Here is a 23619-nt window from a genome sequence, read left to right as displayed (position 1 = left end):
TTAAACTGCACCTTATCATGGTGTACGGCGACAAATCTTTGAAAAAATTGAATAAAATATTCAAGGTTTTTGTATTACGAAAATTGGAACGAACTTTTTTTTCCAGTTCTTAAACCCAGTAATGCTCTAATTCCTATTTTGATATGTTCGTAAGTGTTATTGATTATTGTGAATATCTTCCAAATTTTTGCAGTACTGCACAGTACACATTTTTTCAAACATTTTATTTAGAATTTGAGGATTTTTTAAAATTTTGAAACCCGGTACCTCTAAATGTGTTTGTACGTGTTTTTGATATTAATATTTATTTTTGATGTTAAGTACATGGTTTTCCAACTTTAAATTCCGAAAGTAAATTGAAATAAAACACACTTAGAATTCGAATTTCGATGAAACCTTTATTTCAAATTGAAGTTTGGTTTATGCCATTATGTGTGGAATACAACATCATTCAAATGTCCACCTAGGGCTTCCTCGCACACCTTGATCCGGAACAGGTAATTTTCGATGACTTTTCGGCACATATGGGGCGGTATCTCGGTCATAACTTCACGAATGTTGTCTTTCAAATGTCCAAGAGTTTGCGGAGAGTTGGCATAGACACGGTCTTTCACATAACCCCACAAAAAAAAGTCTAGCGGGTTCAAATCGCATGATCTGGACGGCCAATTGGCATCACCAAAACGCGAAATTATGCGTCCCTCAAATTTCGTTCGCAATATGGCCATGTACGGTCGTGTTGTGTGGCACGTGGCGCCGTCCTGCTGACACCACATGTCATCCGTATCCATATCTTCAATTTGTGGCAAAAAAAACATCGGTTAACATGCGGCCATAGTGCTCACCATTCACAGTTACCGTCTCGCCGTCCTCATTTTCAAAGAAATACGGCCCGATGACTCCACCAGACCATAATGCGCACCAAACAGTGACTTTTGGCGGATGCAATGGCCTCTCAACAATCACGTGTGGATTTTCTGAGCCCCATATATGGAAATTTTGGGTGTTCACATAGCCACCGAGCTCGAAATGTGCCTCATCGCTGAAGAAAATTTGATGCGAAAATTCAGCATTTTGCTGCTGTTGTTCGTTCACCTAATCGACGTATGCCCGACGCATTCGCTGGTCACCACGCTCTAATTTTTGTACCAGTTGGACTTTATATGAATTTAGGTGCAAGTCCAAATGCAAAATTCGCCACAATTATGTGTTTGACACGCCCAATTGCTGAGCACGCCGTGGAATCGAAACATTCGGGTCATCCTCCACACTGGCAGCAACAGCAGCAATATTTTCGACCGAACGCACATTACGATGATGCACAGGTTTCACAATATCCGCTACCAGTACCGTATCCAGTTTGTTCGAATTTGCGCACTACATTAGCGATTGTGTGCTCTGTAGGCCGTCCATGACGACCAAAATCCGTCCGTGATGCTCGAAAAACATTTGCCGGTTTTTCATCATTTTTATAGTATAATTTAACAAAATTAACACGTTGTGCGATGCTAAAACGATCCATATTGTAAAATGGAAGACATTCAACTAACGATATGACGCTTTAGTTGACAGCTATGTCAAACGGTTGTCAGCGCAGGGCTGTATACTTTCGGAAGCCCGAAATGGAAAACCCTGTATTTATATAGAATTTCACGGTACAAAAATACTCTTTTTTGTTCATTATCGGTTATTTGTTTATTTTCCCGAAAACGATTATTTTATTTCATTCGTGGATTTAAGTTTATGAGATTGAACATATTTTTTGTTTTTTTTTCTCGGTTTAAACCCTATAGTAAATCATAAAAGGTTTAAAAAATGTCTAAATTTCGTGTATCTCTCTAAAATATTTTCCATAGTGCTGGTGAGTTGGTTTAGAGCACTTTTTACTTGTTTACGTTGCCAGGGCCTTTCGTTACTTTCTAAGATAATATCCGGAGTAACGATCTGGCGAATTGAATCAAATAATTTCGTAGTCCTACTTTAACAATGTGATCGTTTCTTGGAAATAATCCTTCTATTTTTTACCCACGAAACAATCTACAACGGACCAGGAACACAGTCGCTGAACGTAATCTCCAAACGGGCTCCAACAGTTCGTTCTGCGGTGATGAATGAACTACCCTTAGGAGGGTGAGCTCAAATGATGAATGCTTACATCGTCTTCATGCGTTCCATTGAGAGGGGAATTAAACCAAAATAAACCAAGAAAAAAATTACACGCATTTAAATAAAAACATTTTAGAAATTATAGATTACTGTATTCAGGACACGACCGGATTCAGGATTGTTGTCGTAGGACTACGCAATTCTTTTATTTAGTACAAGTTTATCAATTCGGTTAGTATTTTAGAACGCATCGAAATTCTATAATTCAGTAATGTGTAGCGATTCACACATTCTTTGAAATTTATGGAAGCTCCTGGAAGTTGAAGATTACCACTCCTACATTTTTTTCCCTGATATATTCTTTCAACATTACCCCCAAAACACAATATCGGTGAGGTGAAGAACAAAAAAAATATTTTTAATTTTCGCAATGACTGTTAGTATGTAGACACCAAGAGAATCATTACACTCTGTGCAGTCTTCTGAACAGATTTTGAACAGTGTTCAAGACCCCAATTATCGACTTAATCGAGACCACCAATGTGTGCAAATTCGCACGTTCTATTTAACATTCTTCGGGCAGCGATATTACACGCCCAGCGCTAAGACAACAACCCCGGGATTAATTATTTTAATCAATTCCTCCTCACTTTCAAAACCCGGGGGGATTACCACTTCGCGTGCTGATGATCTGGTCGAACCCAGACAAACATCCCATTAATGGATCCCTGCAGCACCTCTCTCTCGAGGGGATTGTGCATTCTCATTAACGCCTAAAGCTGCTCGCTGTATCTGTCTCTCTCGCTCGACTCGTAAACATAAACATACCAGAGAAGCGGCATAAAGCCGCAACAATGTGTTTAATAATACCTACCGCATGCAGGAATGCATGCATGCCTGGCGAACGGGGACTTGGACTCGGAGGACTCTGCATTGCAGAATGCAGTACACACACCATTTCGCGCTGCCACTTCACTGGCCGACGACAGTAATCTAGTAGAGCAGGCGGCAGACTCATCATCTCATCTGCGATGAGGATGTTAATTAACCGATTCACTCTCTCATCACAACACGGCAACAGCAGCAACAGAATGGGGGCCCACCTTTCATCGCATATCCTACGGATACCCCAGAGGCCTGGTCTGCGCGACGGGCAACGAAAGAGCTGTCAAAACTGCTACCGCGTGGATCCGACGACGACGACGACGCGGAGTGTGTGTGTCAAGCAGGTGATGGATTAAAATGTTAAACATCGTTCAATTGAGGGGCTTGATACGGCTCCTCGACGGCTTCCGTCACGTCGGACTGTTTTTAGAAGCGCGGATGGAGAGGTTTAGCTGGCATATGAGGTTGGCGTAGGGGTACCTACTATCTGTCATTCGAACGAGGGTTGGAATGATGTTAAAACAGGGTTTCAAAAGCTTTCCGAGGGAGCCCTCTAATTGACCCTCTTCCGAGCACGATTCAGTGGTCGAATTGGAACAATAAGACTTCTTTGAACATCCAACCAATGTCAAGTGGCTAGTCAAATGACAAATGCTGCCCCTCTTAACCTTGAGAGGGCGCGCGATTGGTTTGAAGCACGTTTCGCGCGTATAATGAGCTCGATAAGCTTCCCGCCCGGAAACTCACAATTATTCGCTCGGAAAGCACGCTCCGGTGCTGCCGCCTCCGGACAGTGGCGGTCTTCGGCTTATCAGCTGCTTATCAACGGGGACCGCCCTGAAGCGCGTGAGTTGTGGATGGATTTTTTTTTCGGTTCGTTGCTTTCCTTGCTTCATAGCAGTAGTAATCAAAATTACAGCTCTTTCCCCTCGCTTCCCACAGGCATTCCAGCACCCTTGGTCAGACAACACATCCGCGCGAGAGGTCGTAAATTACTTTGATTGATTTAATTGGAATTTAATTTTACACGCGGTTTCTTCACGCTTTGGGTTTGCTCGCTGTGTAAACCTCGGCATGTTGTCATTTAACTAGTAACATATCGGATGGAGCTTGAACCAATTAACTCAAGGGGACCTAGGGTTTCGAACCTACAAAGAACTGAATGTTCACAATTTGAAACTGATTAAATGGTTTTTCACGCTGCGTAGCAGCAGGTTGATTATCATTATCGTCATCATCATCATCATTACCCACAACCGTGGTGGGGATACCACACCCGCGGAAGCGAACGACCCGAGAGAGAGAGAACTGCCACCGCCGCCATATAATTAAAACGTCATTTGCTTGTTATTAGCGCTCATATCTAGCTAGGTACCACCCAAACTAGGCGCGCAGAGCACAATCTGTAATGCTGGGGCCCCCCCGCGGGGTACGAAATTTCACCATGAGGGCACGCGCGTTCCGCCATAGACAACGGTACCTGACGACTTCAAACGGGACATCATGTATATCCGAGAGTACGCGCGGGTCACGGTGAAAATAATCATGACCGAAGCTGTCTGCACATAACCATACCCTGACAACCATACGGATAGGGACTGACAGACGGAACAAGTTGGGAATCGAATTAAAATGTGGAATATTTCATTTTGCTTCAACGTCGTTAGCCGGTGAGCTGCTGCCCCCGCTGCTGTTGAGTGGTGGTAGGGATGTGTATCATGAATATCATTAATTTTATTATGATTGTTATTATCATTGGTTTCATTATGATTGTTATGACTACCTTGCAGGTAATTGAATTCCTGCATTAATATTCAAATGTTTTAATGCCAGCCTGGAATCAAAGTACAATTTGTGGCAGGTTGCAGACCGATGGGAGTTGTACCTACATGGAAGGGCATCATTAACGAGAACCGGAGCAAGAGAAAATATGATTGAAGAGACTAGTTGTTTGATTCATTTCTTGTTCTGGTTGTTTTTTTTATTTTCTGGAACGAGTCGTCTTTGAATCCTCCAAATTATCTTATTTTGACTACTAAAACAGATTCCCCGTAGTGGGTTCATAGCTCAATCGAGCAGAAAAAAGACGCAGGGAGGAACGCCTCGATTTTGGTACACTTTGGAGCTACGTTCTGGCGATGTCAGCGTGTGAGATTTGGGCCTTTCAATGGCTTTTTTTTCGCAACACACGTCCTCAACCCAAATCATTATCTTCAATATATTGAACGAATCCAGCAACAATTTCCATGTTCTCTGATATCAGAATTTGCACTTATTGAACGAAATTATTTATCAAGAATAAACCACGAATCAACCATTTTCAGCTGCTTCTACCAAACCACGCGAACCATTGGCCCTTTTCAGGACTGCCAAAACATTATACTAAAGAGTTATTTATAAAATTCCGATGCATTCCAAAATAATATCAGAAGTGATAAATAAGGGAATATCCTGTAGTGTCCTACGTCAAAAATGCGATCGATCGTGTCCCCCTATACCCTACTCCCTATATTTTTTTTCCATAACAAAAAACGCTTGGTATGAGTTTGTGTGAGTGCTGCTAAAGTTCCAAAGTTACCAAAGTTACCATTTCGCAACCCGAAACAAGTTCTCATTTACATTCTTTTACGATTTATCAACACATTTTTCATCAATCTTTTAAATTTTTCGATTGAATAAAACATTAAAACTCATACCGAAAACCTTAAAAAATTGAAAAAAACAAAAATATGCAAAAATAAATCAATAAGGGAATAAAAATGAAAAAATTGTAAATTAAAAAAAAAGAAAAATGAAAAATGTAATTTCATTCTTCATTCTTTTTTTTTTGTTAAATTCAAGAATTCAATTTAAAAAAATTCAAATTATATTCATTCAGAAATGGAAAAAATGGAAAAAAATTACAAATCGAAAAATTTTAAAAGAAATAATAAAAAAATTTAAAAATAAAAAAGGTTTACAAATCTAATTTTTCTTCAAATTTTAAAATTAAAAAAATTATAAAAATAAAATTGAAAAAACTGGAAAATTAAAACATTCAAAAAAATTTAAAAATAAAAAGTTAAAAAATAAAAATGTTAATCCGACAAAATAAATTGAAAAAAATCATATAATAAAAATATTAAAAAAAAATTAAATATTAAACAATTGAAAAATAGAAAAAAAATATAAATAGAAAACTTAAAATTAAAAAAAAGAGAATTAAAAAAAAACAAAATTCAGAGATTCTACAATTCAAAGTTTCAAAGATGATTGAAAGATTATAAAATTTAAAGATTCACAAATTCAAAGATTTCAAATATTTAGAGATTAAAAAGTTTAAAGATTCACTGATTCCTGGATTCAAAGATTCACGGATTCAAAGATTCAAAGATTGAAAGAATCACAAATTCAAAGATTCGAAGAGTCAAAAATTCAAATAATGAGAGATTTACAGATTCAAAGATTCAACGATAAAAAGATTCAAAGGTTCGAAGATTCAGAGATTCAAAGATTCAGAGATTCAAAGATTCAAAGATTCAAAGATTCAAAGATTCAAAGATTCAAAGATTCAAAGATTCAAAGATTCAAAGATTCAAAGATTCAAAGATTCAAAGATTCAAAGATTCAAAGATTCAAAGATTCAAAGATTCAAAGATTCAAAGATTCAAAGATTCAAAGATTCAAAGATTCAAAGATTCAAAGATTCAAAGATTCAAAGATTCAAAGATTCAAAGATTCAAAGATTCAAAGATTCAAAGATTCAAAGATTCAAAGATTCAAAGATTCAAAGATTCGAAGATTCAGTGATTCAAAGATCCAAAGATTCAGAGATTCAAAGATTAAAAGATTAAAAGATTAAAAGATTAAAAGATTAAAAGATTAAAAGATTAAAAGATTAAAAGATTAAAAGATTAAAAGATTAAAAGATTAAAAGATTAAAAGATTAAAAGATTAAAAGATTAAAAGATTAAAAGATTAAAAGATTAAAAGATTAAAAGATTAAAAGATTAAAAGATTAAAAGATTAAAAGATTAAAAGATTAAAAGATTAAAAGATTAAAAGATTAAAAGATTAAAAGATTAAAAGATTAAAAGATTAAAAGATTAAAAGATTAAAAGATTAAAAGATTAAAAGATTAAAAGATTAAAAGATTAAAAGATTAAAAGATTAAAAGATTAAAAGATTAAAAGATTAAAAGATTAAAAGATTAAAAGATTAAAAGATTAAAAGATTAAAAGATTAAAAGATTAAAAGATTAAAAGATTAAAAGATTAAAAGATTAAAAGATTAAAAGATTAAACGATTAAAAGATTCAAAGATTCAAAGATTCAAAGATTCAAAGACTCAAAGATTCAAAGATTCGAAGATTCAAAGATTCAAAGATTCAAAGACTCAAAGATTCAAAGATTCAAAGATTCAAAGATTCAAAGATTCAAAGATTCAAAGATTCAGAGATTCAAAGATTCAAAGATTCAAAAATTCAAAGACTCAAAGATTCAAAGATTCAAAGATTCAAAGATTAAAAAAAAAACAAATAAAGTAAAACAATAATTAAAAAAATCAAATAATCTGTTTTGAAAATTTATAAAATTCAATAATTCAATTGAGAAAATAAGAAGTTAATAAATAAAAAATGGAAACTTGACAAATTAGAGAATTAAAAAACTAGAAAACAGAAAAATTGACAAATTCAAAAACTTAAAATAAAATATAACGCAAAAGTTCAAAAATTTCATAGTTGAAGTTTCCAAAAATTCCAGAATCAAAACTTGTAAAATTTAAATAATAATATTGGTAAATTGTATATTAAGAAATTTTAAAAGTAATAAATTTGATATATGAATCAATTAAATCGAGAATTCAAACTTAAAATAAATATAAATTGAAGGATTGAAAAATTGGAAGATTAAATTTAAAATATCAATTCGAAAATTCAACATTTCCGAAAAATCCATTCGAAAATGGAAACATTCAACATATCAAATGTTCAATCATTCATAATTCACAAATAACAAAAATGAAAAATTGAAAATTAAAATAATTGAAGAATTTCAAAATAGAGAATTGGAAAAATTAAAATTTTATGATCGAAGGATTTAATAACTGAAACATTGAAAGGTTGAAAAAGTTTTAAGAAATTCTAATTAAAAGAAATATTCAGAAAAAAAACAATGAAATTTGTTGAAAAATTTAAAACTGAATACATTAAAAACATAAAAACTCAGAAAATTAAAAACATCAAGAATTCAAATACTCATAAGTTTTAGATTCAAAAATTCAGATAATGAAAATTCTAATATTCAAAAATTCAAAATTTCGAAACAATGACAAATTTAAAAATTAATATGTTGAAAACAAAAATCATTCATGAAGTTGTCAAGTTGAAAAATTGAAAAATATGGCGAATAAAAAAAATCTACGAATTCGAATCATCAAAAAATCTAAAAATTTTGAGGAAAATAAAAATAAAATGAATAATTCAAAAAGTTAAAAATTGATAAATTAAAAATAAGACAAATTACAGTTAACTCTCCCTAACTCGATGTTCTGTATCTCGATATTTTCCCAAACTCGATGGATTTCATGGCACCTTCGATTGATTTTACAAGCATTTTTCTCTCCATAACTCGATACCTCCCTAACTCGATGGTCCCTTGAATATCGAGTTAGGGAGAGTTGACTGTATATTGCATTTCAAAAATTCAATTAAACAAAAAACGAAAAATTTCAAAATTTCAAAAAATTTAAAAACTCGAACAAAGAAATTTGTTGAAAAAAAAGAAAAAATGACTGAAAAATCCATTAATTCTCAATATCAAAAGGTGAAAGAAAGATAAACTAAACTAAAGAGCTGAAAATATCGAAAATCCGAAAAAATATTTTAAAACATCAAAATTCAATAAATAATTTGAAATGAATTTAAAAAAATTAACAAATATTGTAGAAATTCAAAAATTTTACTTTTAAAAAAAATTGAGAATTGAGAGAAAAACAAATTTCAAATTTCAAAAATTCTTTTGATGGAAAAATGAATTCAAAAATTCCCAAATTTCAAAAGATAATATAAAAATGTTATGATTTTATTATTCGTAAAGTGTAATTCATACATCGTAAACCGTTTATAGTTTTGCGTAGGTCGGTTACCTTTTGCATTATGTCGTAGGGTGTTCAAGCTTATGTTCAATATTAAGTCATAAGTTTTTTAAGCTAAAATGTATCTCAATAACCGAAATACTGCATTTAAATGTTGTCACTTATTTGCACTTGCTCAATATATTGTAGCTCTCTTTTCACGCTCAATGCCTTGCCTTTTGCTTATCGTTCATTCATTTTAATTTTCACACTGAAGCGAAGTTGGCAATGGTCATTTTCAGAGTGATTTGAAACATTTATATATTCGTGCAGTTTATATGCAAATGAAAGTTACGTTATTGTATTTGAAACATATCCTCTGGAACAAATGGGAACTGTTAGATAAAGGGTAGACCGGCATGAACTTCAATGGAACATTCTGCTTTCGGAATTGAAGGGACACGATAGTTGTAATGAACGTAACAGAAGAAAAAACCAGCTGAAACTTGAGCTGGTCATAATTCTACACTCAACCCTCTGTGCGATCTTCGACGGCGTAAAAACGCACCACAGGCGGAACTCGCAAATGTCAATCGCTGTCAAAACAAAAACACAAACAAAAAAACGCGGTTCCGCTAGATCACATTACCGAAGCCGCGAATAATACCACCAATTATTCGCGTCACTTCAATGTGCCACGGACGTGGGACGGGACAGACCACTTCTCGGGCCAGTCAGAGAAACCACAAGAAGTGTCACAACAGCGTCGAACAAACACGATCGCTATTTGTAAAACAGAATTACTTACAACTGCCCCCTTTTCACCACCCCTCGCCATTGGTCGACCATGTCGTGTCCGCCTGAACATGTCTTCTAATGTTGGGTCTCTCGCGCCAACGACACGCTGTGAACATTATTCGGAGACCAGAAAAGGGAACACCACGACGACAGCAGTTCACAAACGTATTCTCGGATTCGAATTCGAAGACAGCCGGAGGATAGGAAAAAGAAGAAAAAAAACGCGACGGGGCAAAAAAAAAAGTACAAACTATCAAACATACCATTTAGCGCATTCTGGTGGCTACCTACGGATGCTGCGGGGGAAGGTGGGAGGAATGCGCGCGCTTCGTATTATGTTGACATCGTGACGAAGATTGCAAGATGCAACCGAGATACGGGATGATTGTTGTAGCATGTAAAGGAGGAAGAGACTGAAGCAAATAAAAACCGATTTTACTTACATGGTTGGTGTGATTGACACTGACCGCACTGCCGCTGCCCATTCCGCTGCCAACGACGGTGCCATTGCTGCTAATAATACTGCTTCCGATACCGCTACTACTACTGCTGCTGCTACTGCTACTGCTGCTACTGCTTGTACCGGAGCAGATAGCACTGAGACTGCTACTGCTGCTTCCGTTGCTGTTGCTACTGCCCACAGCGATTGCGCTGGCAGCACTGCTGCTGCTGCTGCTGATGCCGCTGCCGCCACCTAAACTACTACTAATGCTGCTGTTGCTACTACTACTGCTACAACTGCTTCCGACATTGCTTACGGGGTTTCCGCCACCACCACCACCATTCGGGGGATTGTTTACGCCACCCGTAGGCGTGGCGCCATTGTTGCTGACCACAGTGGCAGCCGCCGTCACCGTCGCCGACAAGTTGTTGCCATTGTTGTTATTACTATTATTAGCGCTAGCATTGTTGTTGTTGTTGTTGTTGTTATTGTTGTTAAGTGTCCAAGAATCACGGGCGGCTTCGGCCGCCAGCCTCTCGCTGTTCGCCTTCTGCTGGTCAAGCTTCTGGGCGGTCGTATCGATGATCTTGGGCGGCTTATCATCGACCATTATCGAGGTCAGCTCGACGATCGACGATAATCGCTTCTCATTGCGCTTGCTTGCGATTTTGATCGCGAACTGAAACGAGCAGAATTCGACAGAAATAAATTAGTACTGTGACAAATTTGTTTGAAATAATTGACACGATGGCCCCTGAAATGTCAGAAATATTTATACCAAAACATTTATCCCCTTCCCCCGTCTTATCCCACCTAACGGCACGGACAAATTAATTTATAGCTTTTAAAATTGATTTTTCCCCAAAAAAAGCAGAAGGAAACAGAGAAACCGAAAAAACTGAAGCCATCCATTCAGAGGTTTTGATTCGATTTATTTATCCGATACCGATATCACACAGATTGTTGTTCCGGTTCATCTCTCTTCCGGGGGGTTTCCCCACACAACCACCCTCGTTGACAGCTTTTTGGAGGCCAGATCTGGACGGACGCAAACAAAACAAAAAATCGGATGCCATTTTTCGTTTCAATATTTCTATTTTGGTTCGCCGAAGAGAATCGGAAATCGAAAGTCCAACTGCGTTCATCGGTCCGTATGTTTTATGTGTCCAATAAGTTGCCCCCCTCCCAAAAAAGGAGCAACACAAAGCTAGCGCGGAAGAAGGGGAACGGGCAGTCAACAATTTGCCCAATACAGCCGGGGGGAGAGAGGATGAATAATTCGATGCTACATTCGACCACTCTCGCGGGAAGCGATTGAACTGAAAAAAAACGGACAACAAATGCAAAAATAAAAACAGATCCTGCTGTCTGGTTCCTGCTTTATTGTGGGACGCGCACCCCCCAGAGAGAGAGAGAGAGGGATTCCAGCGGACAGCAGCAATGAATCAATGGCGACAGCTCACCGAGGACGTGATTGATTTTATCTGCTGCCGTTGCGAGGGGCGATATTTTTTTTTAGCTGAGCTTCAGGGTCGGATGAACTGGGATTGCTTCCGGTGGACTTCCGTTGCCTCTGGGTTTTTAGAGTGTTGGGGAAGTGTGTGTTTTACATTCAAACTGCTACTCGTCCACAAACTGCTAAACCCTTTTCGAGATAGTGAAGATTGTCCATGAGTTCATTCATCACAAATTGAATCTGTTTTTGATTTATTACTGCTTCATAAAGTGGAAAAAGTGGTAATATAACGTTCGCCAGAATCACTCATTCACTCAACTCTACTCAGCTCTACTCAGTTCAACTTAACAATGATTCAATTTAACAATGACTCAACTTAACAATAACTCAACTTAACAGTAACTCAACTTAACAACAACTCAATTGAAAAATAACTTAACTTAACAAAAACTCAACTCAACAGTAACTCAATTTAACAATAACTCAACTTAACAGCAACTCAATTTAACAATAACTTGACTCAACTCAATTTAACAATGATTCAACTAAACAATAACTCAACTCAACAGCAACTCAGTTTAACAAACTCTACTTAACAATAACTCAACTTAACAGTAACTCAATTTAACAATAACTCAACTCAACTCAACTCAATTTAAAAATGACTCAACTTAACAATAACTCAACTCAATTCAACAATAACTCAACACAACAGCAACTGAATTTAACAATAACTCTACTTAATAATAACTCAACTTAACAGTAACTCAATTTAACAATAACTCACCTTAACTGTAACTCAACTTAACGATAACTTAATTTAACAATGACTCAACTTAACAATAATCCAACTCAACTCAATTCAACAATAACTCAACTCAACAATAACTCAACACAACAGCATCTCAATTTAACAATAACTCAACTTAACAGTAACTCAATTTAACAATAACTCAACTTAACTGTAACTCAACTTAACGATAACTTTATTCAACAATGACTCAACTTAACAATAACTCAACTCAACAGCAACTCAATTTAACAATAACTAAACTCAACTCAATTTAATAATAACTCAACTTAACAATAACTTAATTTAACAACAACTCAACTTATCAACAACTCAATTTAACAATAACTCAACTCAATTCAACAATAACTCTACTTAACAATAGCTCAACTCAACAACAACTTAATTTAACAATAACTCGACTAAACAATAACTCAACCTAACAGTAACTCAACTTAAAAATAACTCTACTCAACAATAACTCAATTTAACAATAATCAACTCAACTCAACTCAATTTAACAATAAGCCAACTCAACAACAACTCAATTTAACAATAACTCAATCCAAAAATAACTCAACTTAACAGTAACTCAATTTAACAATAATCAACTCAACTCAACTCAATTTAACAATAAGCCAACTCAACAACAACTCAATTTAACAATAACTCAATCCAAAAATAACTCAACTTAACAGTAACTCAATTTTACAATAACTTAACTCAACGACAACTCGACTAAACAATAACTCAACTCAACTACAACTCAATTTAACAATAACTCAACCTAACAATAACTCAACTAACAGTAACTCAACTTAACAATAACTCTACTTAAAAGTAACTCAACTTAACAGTAACTCAATTTAACAATAACTCAACTCAATGACAGATCAATTTGACAATAACTCAACTCAATTCATTAAAATGAATTAAAATGCATCGCCAATTTTTCAAATTTTTAATCAATTATTTTTTCTGTTTGCGATTTGAAACTTTTCAAACTTTCTATTCAACTTTCAATATCTCAACATATCTTTGTTTCATTTAATTTGTAAGTTTTTTTTTTCAATTTTGAATTCACACGATCTAATATTTGTTTTTTTTTCATAGTTAGTTTTTCCAATTTATTAAGAATATTCCAAAAAATTTTGAATTCTCGCTTTTAAAATTTTCTGATTTAATTTTTAAATTTTATATGGCCTATGATTTCCAATTTATTTTCTTCCCTTTTTCCTTTTTTTTAATTCTTTTTTTTTTTATTTTTCCAGTTTTTCCGAATTTAATTTTTTAAATAGAAATTTTTTCCACTTAATTATTATTAATTTTGGATTTTTAAAAAAAAATCAATTTTAAACTTTCAAATTTTAATTATTTGAAGTTAATTTTTTTCATATATAATTTTTATGTCAACTTTTTAATTCAAAGTTTCTACGATTCAAACATTTTTAAATTCTAATTTGTTTTTTGATCAGATTTTCCAATATTAAAATGGTTTAAATGATGTATTCTTCAATTATCAATTTTTCATTTTGTTTGTCAATTTACTTATATTCAATTTTCAATTTTTACAATATCTTTATTTTTGTGATTTTCAATTTCGCATTTTTCAATTTTCAAATTTTTATGTTTGTAATTTTAAAGTTTTAAATTTTTTATATTCTTAATTTCAAATTTGTATGATATTTTTGTTACTATTTTTCTTTCCAATGGTCGATATTGAATTTTAACAATTTCTATTGTTTCAAATTCTTTTTTTCTTCAATTTTTGTTTAAACATTTTCAAATTTTCAATTTATTCAATTTTAACCTTCAACATAACAAAAAATCTAATGAGCCTAAATAAATAAACAAATGGGACATAAAAAACCTTTAACATTTAATTTTCTTTCCTTTTTTTACAATTAAAATTTGGTCGATTCGATTTTTGTTTGATTATCATTTTTGTAACATTGGTTTTCTAACTTCATTTTTTTTTTTTGCTATTTTCTTGATCTCAAATCTTCAATTTATGCAATTTTTGAATAACACAAGCATTCAAAAACTGCATCAATTGAAAATATATCATTTTTTCAGATTAGAAAATTTTCCCATTTGAATTTCTTGGATTCAATTCTTTTCTTAACTATTCAAAGCGTCATTTGGTGTGTTCTTTGTGCGATTCTGCTGGTTCAGGTCAATCACGGAGAGCAACTACGAAGTGCACAGTCTATCCAAGCTCAAGCTCAAGCCCAATCCTTTTTTCTTTAAATTCAGTATCTTCAATTTTAATTTTTAAATCATTTAATATTTTCCCAATTTTATTTTTTTTGGTTTCTTTTATTTCAAATTTTTCTAGTCTTAATTTCTTCTGATAAATTTCATATTTTCCCAATTATTCTTCCCCAATTTTAATTTTATCAAGTTAATTCTATTTCAATTTTGAAATTCGATTTTTTTCTGTTTTTAAATATCATGTTTCCAATTTCTAAAGTGACGAATATAATATGTGAAATAAATTTCCAAATTTTTTAACTCAATTTTTTCCAATTTTCTATTTCTGTTGGAAATTTCGGCGATTTGAAATGTTTAGAGTTACGTTTTTTTTAAATTTTACTTTTCCACATTTTAATTCTTATTTTATCTCGAAACTTGATTTTCGAACATTTCTACTTTTTCATTGTTTTGTGTTTTTTTATTTGTTATTTTGTTGTAATCATTTTTTTCTAATTTTGCTGTTTTCCATTATTCCAACTTGAATATTTTCCATTTTTAGATTTATTCGATCGTAATTGGAGAATATTAACTATAGTCCTATCTTTCCTCTATCCCAAATTTTAATTTTCAATTTTAAAGTATTAGGTTTTTTGTTTTTTACAATGTTCATTTTTTATTGTGAATTTTTTATTCAGAATATTAAATTCTTTTTTTTTATTTCATTATTTCTTTTAATTTCTATAATTTCTTCTCGAAGTTTTGATTTCCATTTCAGGAACAATGCTACATGAAGCTTAAATTTTATACAATTCAGTATCAGTTTTCAATGAAAAGCACGAAAAACTGAAAATTTGAAAGTCCTTTTTTTAATTTAATGTCTTGGATTCCGCAGGTCAAATTATTCTAATTTACTAATAATTTACTAATTCAAATTTGTATTTCAATTCACGATTCAAGTAATTTTTTTCCAAATTAATTTACTTTCCATTTCAAATTTTCCCGATTCAAAATTTTTTCAAAGAATCAGTTCATCCGATTTTCGTTTTGTGAAATAAAATTTTCTCCAATTATAATTTTTCTAATTCCTTTTCCTATCTTCAATTTTTCTAGTTTTATTTGTTTTTAACAATCTGTTTTAATTTTTGCCAAATTTTTCTTTTTGTGATTTCCTATTCTTCAATTTAATTTTTTTCAATTTTCAACTTCTTCAATTTTCTATTTTCCAAGTTTTTGTTTTCAAGTTTAAACATCTCAAAATTTCATTTCATCTAAAAACTGGATCCTAAGCCCATTTTTTTTACTTAATCTTTTTTCATTTTGAAAATTGTTCCAATTTTGAGCTTCTCGAATTTTTTTCCCTATTTTTTTCATATCTGGTTATTTCAATTTTTTCATATTTTAATCTATCAAAATGTAGTGTTTTTGATTTTTTTTTAAATTTTTATCAATTTTCAGTTTTTTGAATATTCAAAATTTATTTAATATTTCTAGTTTTGATTGTTTTAATATTTTTCCTAATTCCAATTTCCAATCATAGTTTTTTTCTTTAATCTTCGATTTTTCATTTTAAGTTTGGAAGTTTTGCAGTTTGAAATTTTAACCAATTTTCAATTTACCAATTTCATTATCTATTTTTTTCCAATGTTCAATATTTTTCAATATATAATTTTCGCAACAGTGAATGTTGAATCTTGGATTTCGCAGCTTGGCAGTCAGATAGAGCGTATTAATAAACAACATTTACTGAATCTCGAACGACATGAAAAATCGCCATAACCCCATGTTTTTTGGACGCTTCAGGTCGAGTTCCCTCCTTAAATAGACACGCGGCAACGGTTGATGCCCCTTAACAACCTGAATAGGCAACCGTATGCCGTATTCCAGTGTGTAAAATTTCCCTGTAGCGTAAACAACCTTTTCATGGTGATAAACGTGTCGAGTTTTGGGCCATAAAATGGAGTATTCGCAGAGTATCTCATCGCTCTAATTTATTTGATTTAGAAATGACAACTGAACCACACAGAATTGTTGTTGAGATGTACATTTCTAGAAACAACATTTGATCAAGATTGGATTAGACTAAAATTAATACTTAGTGATTTTGCAACATGACAACGCTTGGCCTCATGTTGCACATTTTGATTGCAAGAACATTTTGATACACCACCGGTCGTATTCAAGAGATGTGGCAACATACTCTTGACCAGACCGAGCTCTGGTACCGTACTTATGGGGGACGCCATAAATGGGTCGATTCATGGGTAGCCTCAAAAGCCATTTCACCAATGAAAGTTCATTCCAGGAACGTATCATTTGTTGGAACCAATCCAAGTGAGTGTGTAGAGCACAATTTTCTTCCCGAGCGACAAATTTCGTCAAGAGATTATTATCGACAGGGTTTCGATTGCCAATTTGCTGCCTGGCAGTCAATGCATGGCATAACAACAGACCGAGAAGTGATCAAAAAAAAAAAAAACCCCGAGAGCACACGAGTGGGAAATAGTGAAGATGGAAATTTTTAATCAGCAACGATAAAGTTTCCAATAAATTAAACGGTTTTCCACTTCTCCCCAACAACCCTTCCGCGCCCAAGTGCGGAGGTGAAATGACTAAAGTTGAACCTTTAGCTCTCGAGAGCAACAGAGCAGCAGCAGTGGATCGGTGTGGATCTCCGGTCTGGTCTGGCACATAGGTCTCCGTCGCAACCGAAGCTGGAGAAAAGTTCAAGCAAAGTTTATTACATTATCACATATTTTCCATCGTTCTTCGACCCGGTTGTGCTGAGCTGTGCTGTGTGTTCCGGCGGTTCCGTCTCGTAGTCGAGAGTACAGAAGGCAGTGGTCGAACCAACAACGCACAGCGCTGCTGCCTTGGTGAGAGACGGATAAGGGAGGCGTGACGTGGGGAGAGGGGCGAGTTCAGCTTCTCTAATTTAGTGAAAGCTTGCTTCGGAGGCAAGGTTAGACCCGAACTACGCTCTGCTGCTGCTAGTTTAGTTGGTTTTCCTGCCTTTCCGATTTCATATGTCTCTCCGGGAGTTGGACTCAATATTGCCCGCCCCCCGTTTTTTTGGAACGAGCGCGCAATATAGATTGGGGAAAAGTTTTAATTGACTGATAAGTTTATCTTCGAGCGAGATTTGGGTTTGTTGACTTCGGAACGGGACGAACGATTGAATTAAGTATTAATTTCGTCCTACCGTAAAATCAATCGTCGTCGTCAGCGGTAATTCGTCAAAGTCGGACGGTCATCGGAAGCACACAACAAACATGTTTGCATGTTCATGCAAGGCAATTGACCCAAAGCAACAGTCGCCGTCGACTACACACAGTCTTTGAAATATTAATTGAGCAATTTCCCCCCATATATCATCGAATGGGCGGAGAAAAGAGGAGGAGGGGGAACTGTTTGGGCTGTCACATTGCCACGCTCATCGCACGCTCGCACATTAGTAGCTCCGGTTGAAATATGCATGTAAACACTCAATTAAATCACAATCGAATAGAGAAACTATCCCCACTCATATGGAGTTGTACGAGCCGGGATACCAGATCTTCGAATTCGTTTGATTTTTTACGAAAATACGGATCCGTTTTTGCATCGTACATTGTGTCCCCAAACTCGCTGGACCTGTTTGGATATCGTCCAACGTTAATGACATTGTACCAATCGCTGTAGATTCAAAAGGTCATTTGAACAAAACTTCAAAATGTTCTGGAAAATTCTAGAACCCCTAACATACAATTATACATAGATTGTACGTTATGAGCCTGAAGTCTAGGTACCTACCGGGACATGTACGGTTCCTGATGTGGTCTTAAACTTCTCCAGGTTCCCGTACAAACCTGACTTCTTCAACAGATTTCGGATGTCTAGGATGGATGACTAGGATGTCAAATCTGACTTTTTTATATTTTTCTGTGTTTACAAAAAAATTACAAAATCGGAAACCGAAAAATCTGGCATCTCCGGGCTCGAAGGTACTCGAACGACGACAGTTTTCGATCATCGGGGGTTTCGGGGGCTGTTGGGGTATGTCAACATTTTTTTCAATCGGAATCGTCGTCGAATCGCTCCCCGAGGCAAAACAAGCAAAAAAGCCACCGCTCTCGTCGTTCGTTCGTTCCGCGCGCCTTCAAGCGGAACACATTCATAGCGAAGCGCAAAAACCATTTTATTGGCCCCTTGGCTGATGTCGAAACAAGGATTGTCAGGTACCTTACCTCCTGCTCCCCTTGTCGCATTTTCTCATTCCGAGAAAGCTTCCACAACAATTCGGTGTGCAATTTTTCGTTCCTACGAACGAAAGGAGCACAGAGGAGTTGTTGAGTGTAGGACACACGATATCCCTATCTGTCAATCGCCCCTTTTGTGGCGAGTTTTGTCGCTGTCGATATGTGAGTGTGTGTGCATCAAACCACGGGACCCGAGAAAGTAGAGTAGCGACATCTTCGGAACACCGTGGTGGTGCTGCGCGCTACCGAAATATTAAGGTGGCAAATTCAATAATCGAAGCCCCGGTGTCGGTGAAAAAAATCGATTTCTTCCGCCTGTCCAAGAAGTGATGGAAGGGGGTTGCGAAGCGAAGGTTATTTGCCTTGATATGGCACATGACTCGAAAAGCGGAAAAAGGAAAGGGGCGAATTAAGAGAGACGAGAAGGCAGGTAAACACGACAAATAAAACGATGACAGAGAGAGAGACCACGCGCGAGTGCGGTGCACAATCTGATAAACATGTCAAACATATTTGCTTTCTGATTGGTTTTAAATCACAGTTTTATTGTGCTTGCCGAGAGCTGCGGGCCATAAGATATTTATATATATGGCGTTGACATTTTTACGAGATTATGTTCGTTATTTTTTCTGTGCCCTTTCGATCAGATGAAGTGGAATTTTTGTCACAGTGATTAGCGACTGATATGAGCTCATAATATATCAAAATGGAAATTTAAACGAGTTGAGACTGCAATAAGTGTTGCAATATATCATCATCAAAATTAGAGTTTCTCAGTTCATCGCATGGAGAATGGATTACTAATGTACTGTTGTAAAATAAGTCTACTTCACGAAAACCAGTCGAGCGGTACAAGAGATGAAAATTAGGAAGAAAAACAAATATTTCAAAAACGAAAAAGTATGACTTCCTGATTTATTTACATTCTTAGTTCCTAAAATAATATAAGCCCTCTTTCATCTCGATACTTTCTAAACTTACTTAAATACCTTTCATTCACTGGCAATAGATAGGGAATTGGTTCTGCGGTTCGGAGGTAACGGATTTTCATAAATGGGTATTTCGTATTTCGACCAAAAAGCGAACATTGCTGTATATAAATAACAAGCAATTCTGAAAATTGATTTTTGATTTTTTTTCGATTGACCATTTTTTCAATTAATCAATTTGGCAATTTTGGCAAGTTATCAAAATTTATCAATTTTACAATATTTTCCATTGATTTATGTATGTTTGCATTTTTTTTAATTAAATTAACAAATTAATTTATATTTTCGGATCATCAGAAATGTTTGAATTTTTATTTCCTCTAATGTCTTCAATCGTATTCAATTCATATTCTTCAATTTATCGTCGTTATTTCTCCCAGTTTGAAATTTTTCAAATATTGGATTTTTCCAATATAACATTTTTGAAATTCTTATATTATATTCCAATATTACATTTTTGAAATTCTTCATTCTTATCCATTGTCTTTTATTTTAATATAGTTTTTTTTCAAATTTTAGATGCTTTCAACGTTTAATTTTTCTAGTTTTAAATTGTCCAAATTAAAATTCTTCCAGTTTAGTTTTTTTTTCCAGTTCTAGTTTTTTCAATTTCATTTTTTATCAATTTTTAATCAGTTTTTAATTTTCCCGGTGTTTGATATTTCCTTTTTTTTTCAATTCGAAAATTTCAGTTTGAAAATCCGGTTTGAAATATTATTGAATTTTTCAGTTTCCAATTTTATTTTATTTTTATTGTTTTCAATTTTTCGTTTATTGTAATTTTTTTCAAACTTGACTGTTCCGAATCTTAATTTTTCGAAATATTGATTTAATCAAATTATATTTTTGTTTTAGAGTTTTAACTCTTGGAACTTTGGAATTTTTACGAATTTCCCATTTTTCCAGTTCAAAAGTTTTAAATTTTCAATTTTTCCAATTTTTGAATTTCCAAATACTAAAGTTTTCCGACATTTTCAATTTATTTTTTTCCTTATTTCCATTTTTTTTTCAATTTTTGTTTTAATTCATGATGTTAACTTCGAATGTTTTCAACCTTTTTTTATTGATTTGATTTTTTAAAGTTTCTATTTATGCCAATTATTGTTCAAATTTTCTTATTTTCAGAAAATTTTTCCGAAAAAAAAAAATTTTTTTTTCCGAATTTTTATTATAGTTTCGATTTTGGGGAATATTTTCAATTTCCTTTTTCTTTCAATTAGCAATTTTCTCAATTTTTTAATTGTTTATTTCGATTTTTGCAGAAAAAAATATTGAATGTCAAAATTTCGCAGCTTGAAGTTCGAAGTGAAAAAATAGGAAAAAAAACCTCTCTATTCACAACAATTATTCCTAATATTAAAAAAAAAATTTAATTTAAATATCTTCCAGTTTTCAATTTTTCGAATTTAAAATTTTTCTAGCATCCGTTTCATCTGATATAAAATTTCTTCAATTTTGTTTTTCGCCAACTTAATTTTTTGCAACTTTTAACTTTTTCAATGCTTAATATATCCAATATTATTATTTTATTTTTTTCGGATGCTATAAAATCTGGAATGCTTCCAGTTTTCAATTTCTCCAATATTAAATTTGGCGGGGGTACAAATATTTATTTTTTTTTAAATATTTAAAAATATTGAATACTGGCAGTATTTTTAAATTAATACCTTTTTTCTTAATTTGAAATTGATTTTTTTTTCGTTTTTTGCAGTTTTCAATTTCTTCTATTCTTCCAGTTTGAATATTTCTTATTTTAAATTTATTCAATGTTAGATTTTCTTCGTTTTAATTTTTCCAATTTAAAATAGGATCCATTTCCAATTTAAATATTTGCAATTTTCAATTTTTATAGTGTTATTCTTTTAGAATTTTTAATTTCAACCTCGAATGTTTTTAATCTGATTTTTTTTTGTTTTGTCCATTTAAAAAAACTATTTTTTTTTAATTGACTGTATTGTTTGCATTGTCTGTATTGTGTGGAATATCGGTATTGTTTGTATGGTCTGCATTTTATGTAGTTCTGTATTGTTATATATAACAAGCTGACCCGGCAAACTTCGTTCTGCCCAAAATAATTTTTTTAATATAAATTCTTTTATTCAAATTTTGATGATTTTTTTCATTCAGACATTCAAACTTTCACGTCTAACGAATAAACGAACGTTCGTGGTCCAAACGCAAAACTCGCCATTGATTGATCTTTTTACTGATCAAATTTTAGCTGAAGATTCTTCATTCACTTGCAAATAACATGCTTCTCCGTTACATGGAATATATGTTTAATACAGAAAAGTGAATTTTCATTCATAATTTCCATTTTCAAAGTACGTTATTCCACCTGAAAATCTAGCGAAAATGGCCGCTTCAGAACGTGAAATTCAACTGGGTCAACAACGATATCATTGTAGAACACATGGGAACTGTTTTCTTTTTCAAACTTTCTCAATGCTTCTCAAAAGTTTTATTTCATTTTTAAATAGGAAAGTTTTAGTTGTTTTTCCTTTTTTTAAATTTTTTTCCATGTTTTGTTATTTTTTTTTATTTGCTAATACAGTAGAATCTGTTTATATTGATCAACCGCTTATCATGGCGTAATTACACAACGAAGTTTGGTTTTAATCAAAGTTCTTTGTAAAAGAACAAAGAAAAAAGTCCGTTATAAAGACTTCCTTTACAGTGGCATGTCGCCTATTATGATCCATTTTAAATGAGTTATGTCCGGTTATAAAGACCGACATTTTTTCACAAAACGCTTTGTATGACGTCCCTTTATTATGACGCGTTCGTTAATTCCCTTCGTTGTCACTATAACCGGATTCCACTGAAATGTTTATTTGTTTCATTTTTTTCGTTCTCTTCAATTTCTCCAATAATTTTCCAATTTGTTTTCCAACTTCTTTGTCAAATTGCTCCATTTTTTTCAGTTTGTTCATTTGTTTAATTTTTTTTCTATTTTCTTTAGTTAACTTAATTTTTTCCATTTGTTCAATTCTTTAATTTTTAAATAGTTTTTCTCATTTTTTATATTTTTCAATTATTTTTTTTAATTTTTTTTATTTCTTAAATTTATTTAATCTCTTCAAATTGTTCGATCGCTTCAATGTGTTCAATTTTTTCCATTTCTTATTTTTTCAATTTGTCTCTTCAATTTCTTAAATTTGTGTCTTCAATTCCTTCAATTTGTTGAAAAAAAAATCAATTTATCTTTTTTTTCTGTTACCTTACTTTGTTCAATTCGCTATTTTTTAGAAGTATTTTTTTCATTTTTTTTTAATTTGTTAGAATTTTTAAATCTCTTCAATTTCTTTAATCGATTTTTTTCTTATTTTTCTTTTTTCTCTTAGTCGCTCATGTAAAAAAAAATTATTCACGAAACCCGGACCAGGATTATAATGCTCAAATACCAAAGAAGAAAAAAGTTGGGTTTTCTATTTTTTTTCTACTTTTCAATTAATTTTTTTCATTGTTTCTGTTTCTTAAATTTATTTAATCTCTTCAATTGGTTTGATCGCATCAATGTGTTCAGTTTTTTAAATTTTTTCAATTTCTTTTTTTTTAGTTTTGTTCATTCGTTATTTTATGAAGAATTCTTTTCAATTTCTTTAATTCGTCAAATTTCGTGAAACATTTTTGAAAAACATTTTTCTTCAATTAAAAATGTTTTTCAT

The 23619-nt window shown here is 33.2% G+C and overlaps 1 protein-coding gene across 7 annotated transcripts in view; it reads right to left on the bottom strand.

Annotated features, from left to right (window-relative positions):
• LOC129774403 (trithorax group protein osa) overlaps positions 1–23619 on the bottom strand; it is a 476322-nt gene that overhangs the window by 361084 nt on the left and 91619 nt on the right. For all 7 annotated transcript variants that reach the window (XM_055778154.1, XM_055778172.1, XM_055778176.1 and 4 more), the window contains exon 2: positions 10287–10964. In XM_055778154.1, coding sequence (XP_055634129.1) covers positions 10287–10964 — 678 coding nt within the window. The remainder of the gene's footprint in view (positions 1–10286; positions 10965–23619) is intronic.

Source organism: Toxorhynchites rutilus, chromosome 1 (assembly GCF_029784135.1).
Source record: "Toxorhynchites rutilus septentrionalis strain SRP chromosome 1, ASM2978413v1, whole genome shotgun sequence".
Classification (NCBI taxonomy): domain Eukaryota; kingdom Metazoa; phylum Arthropoda; class Insecta; order Diptera; family Culicidae; genus Toxorhynchites; species Toxorhynchites rutilus.
The sequence above is the reverse complement of the archived record's forward strand: the minus strand, read 5'-3'. Positions and strand labels throughout refer to the sequence as shown.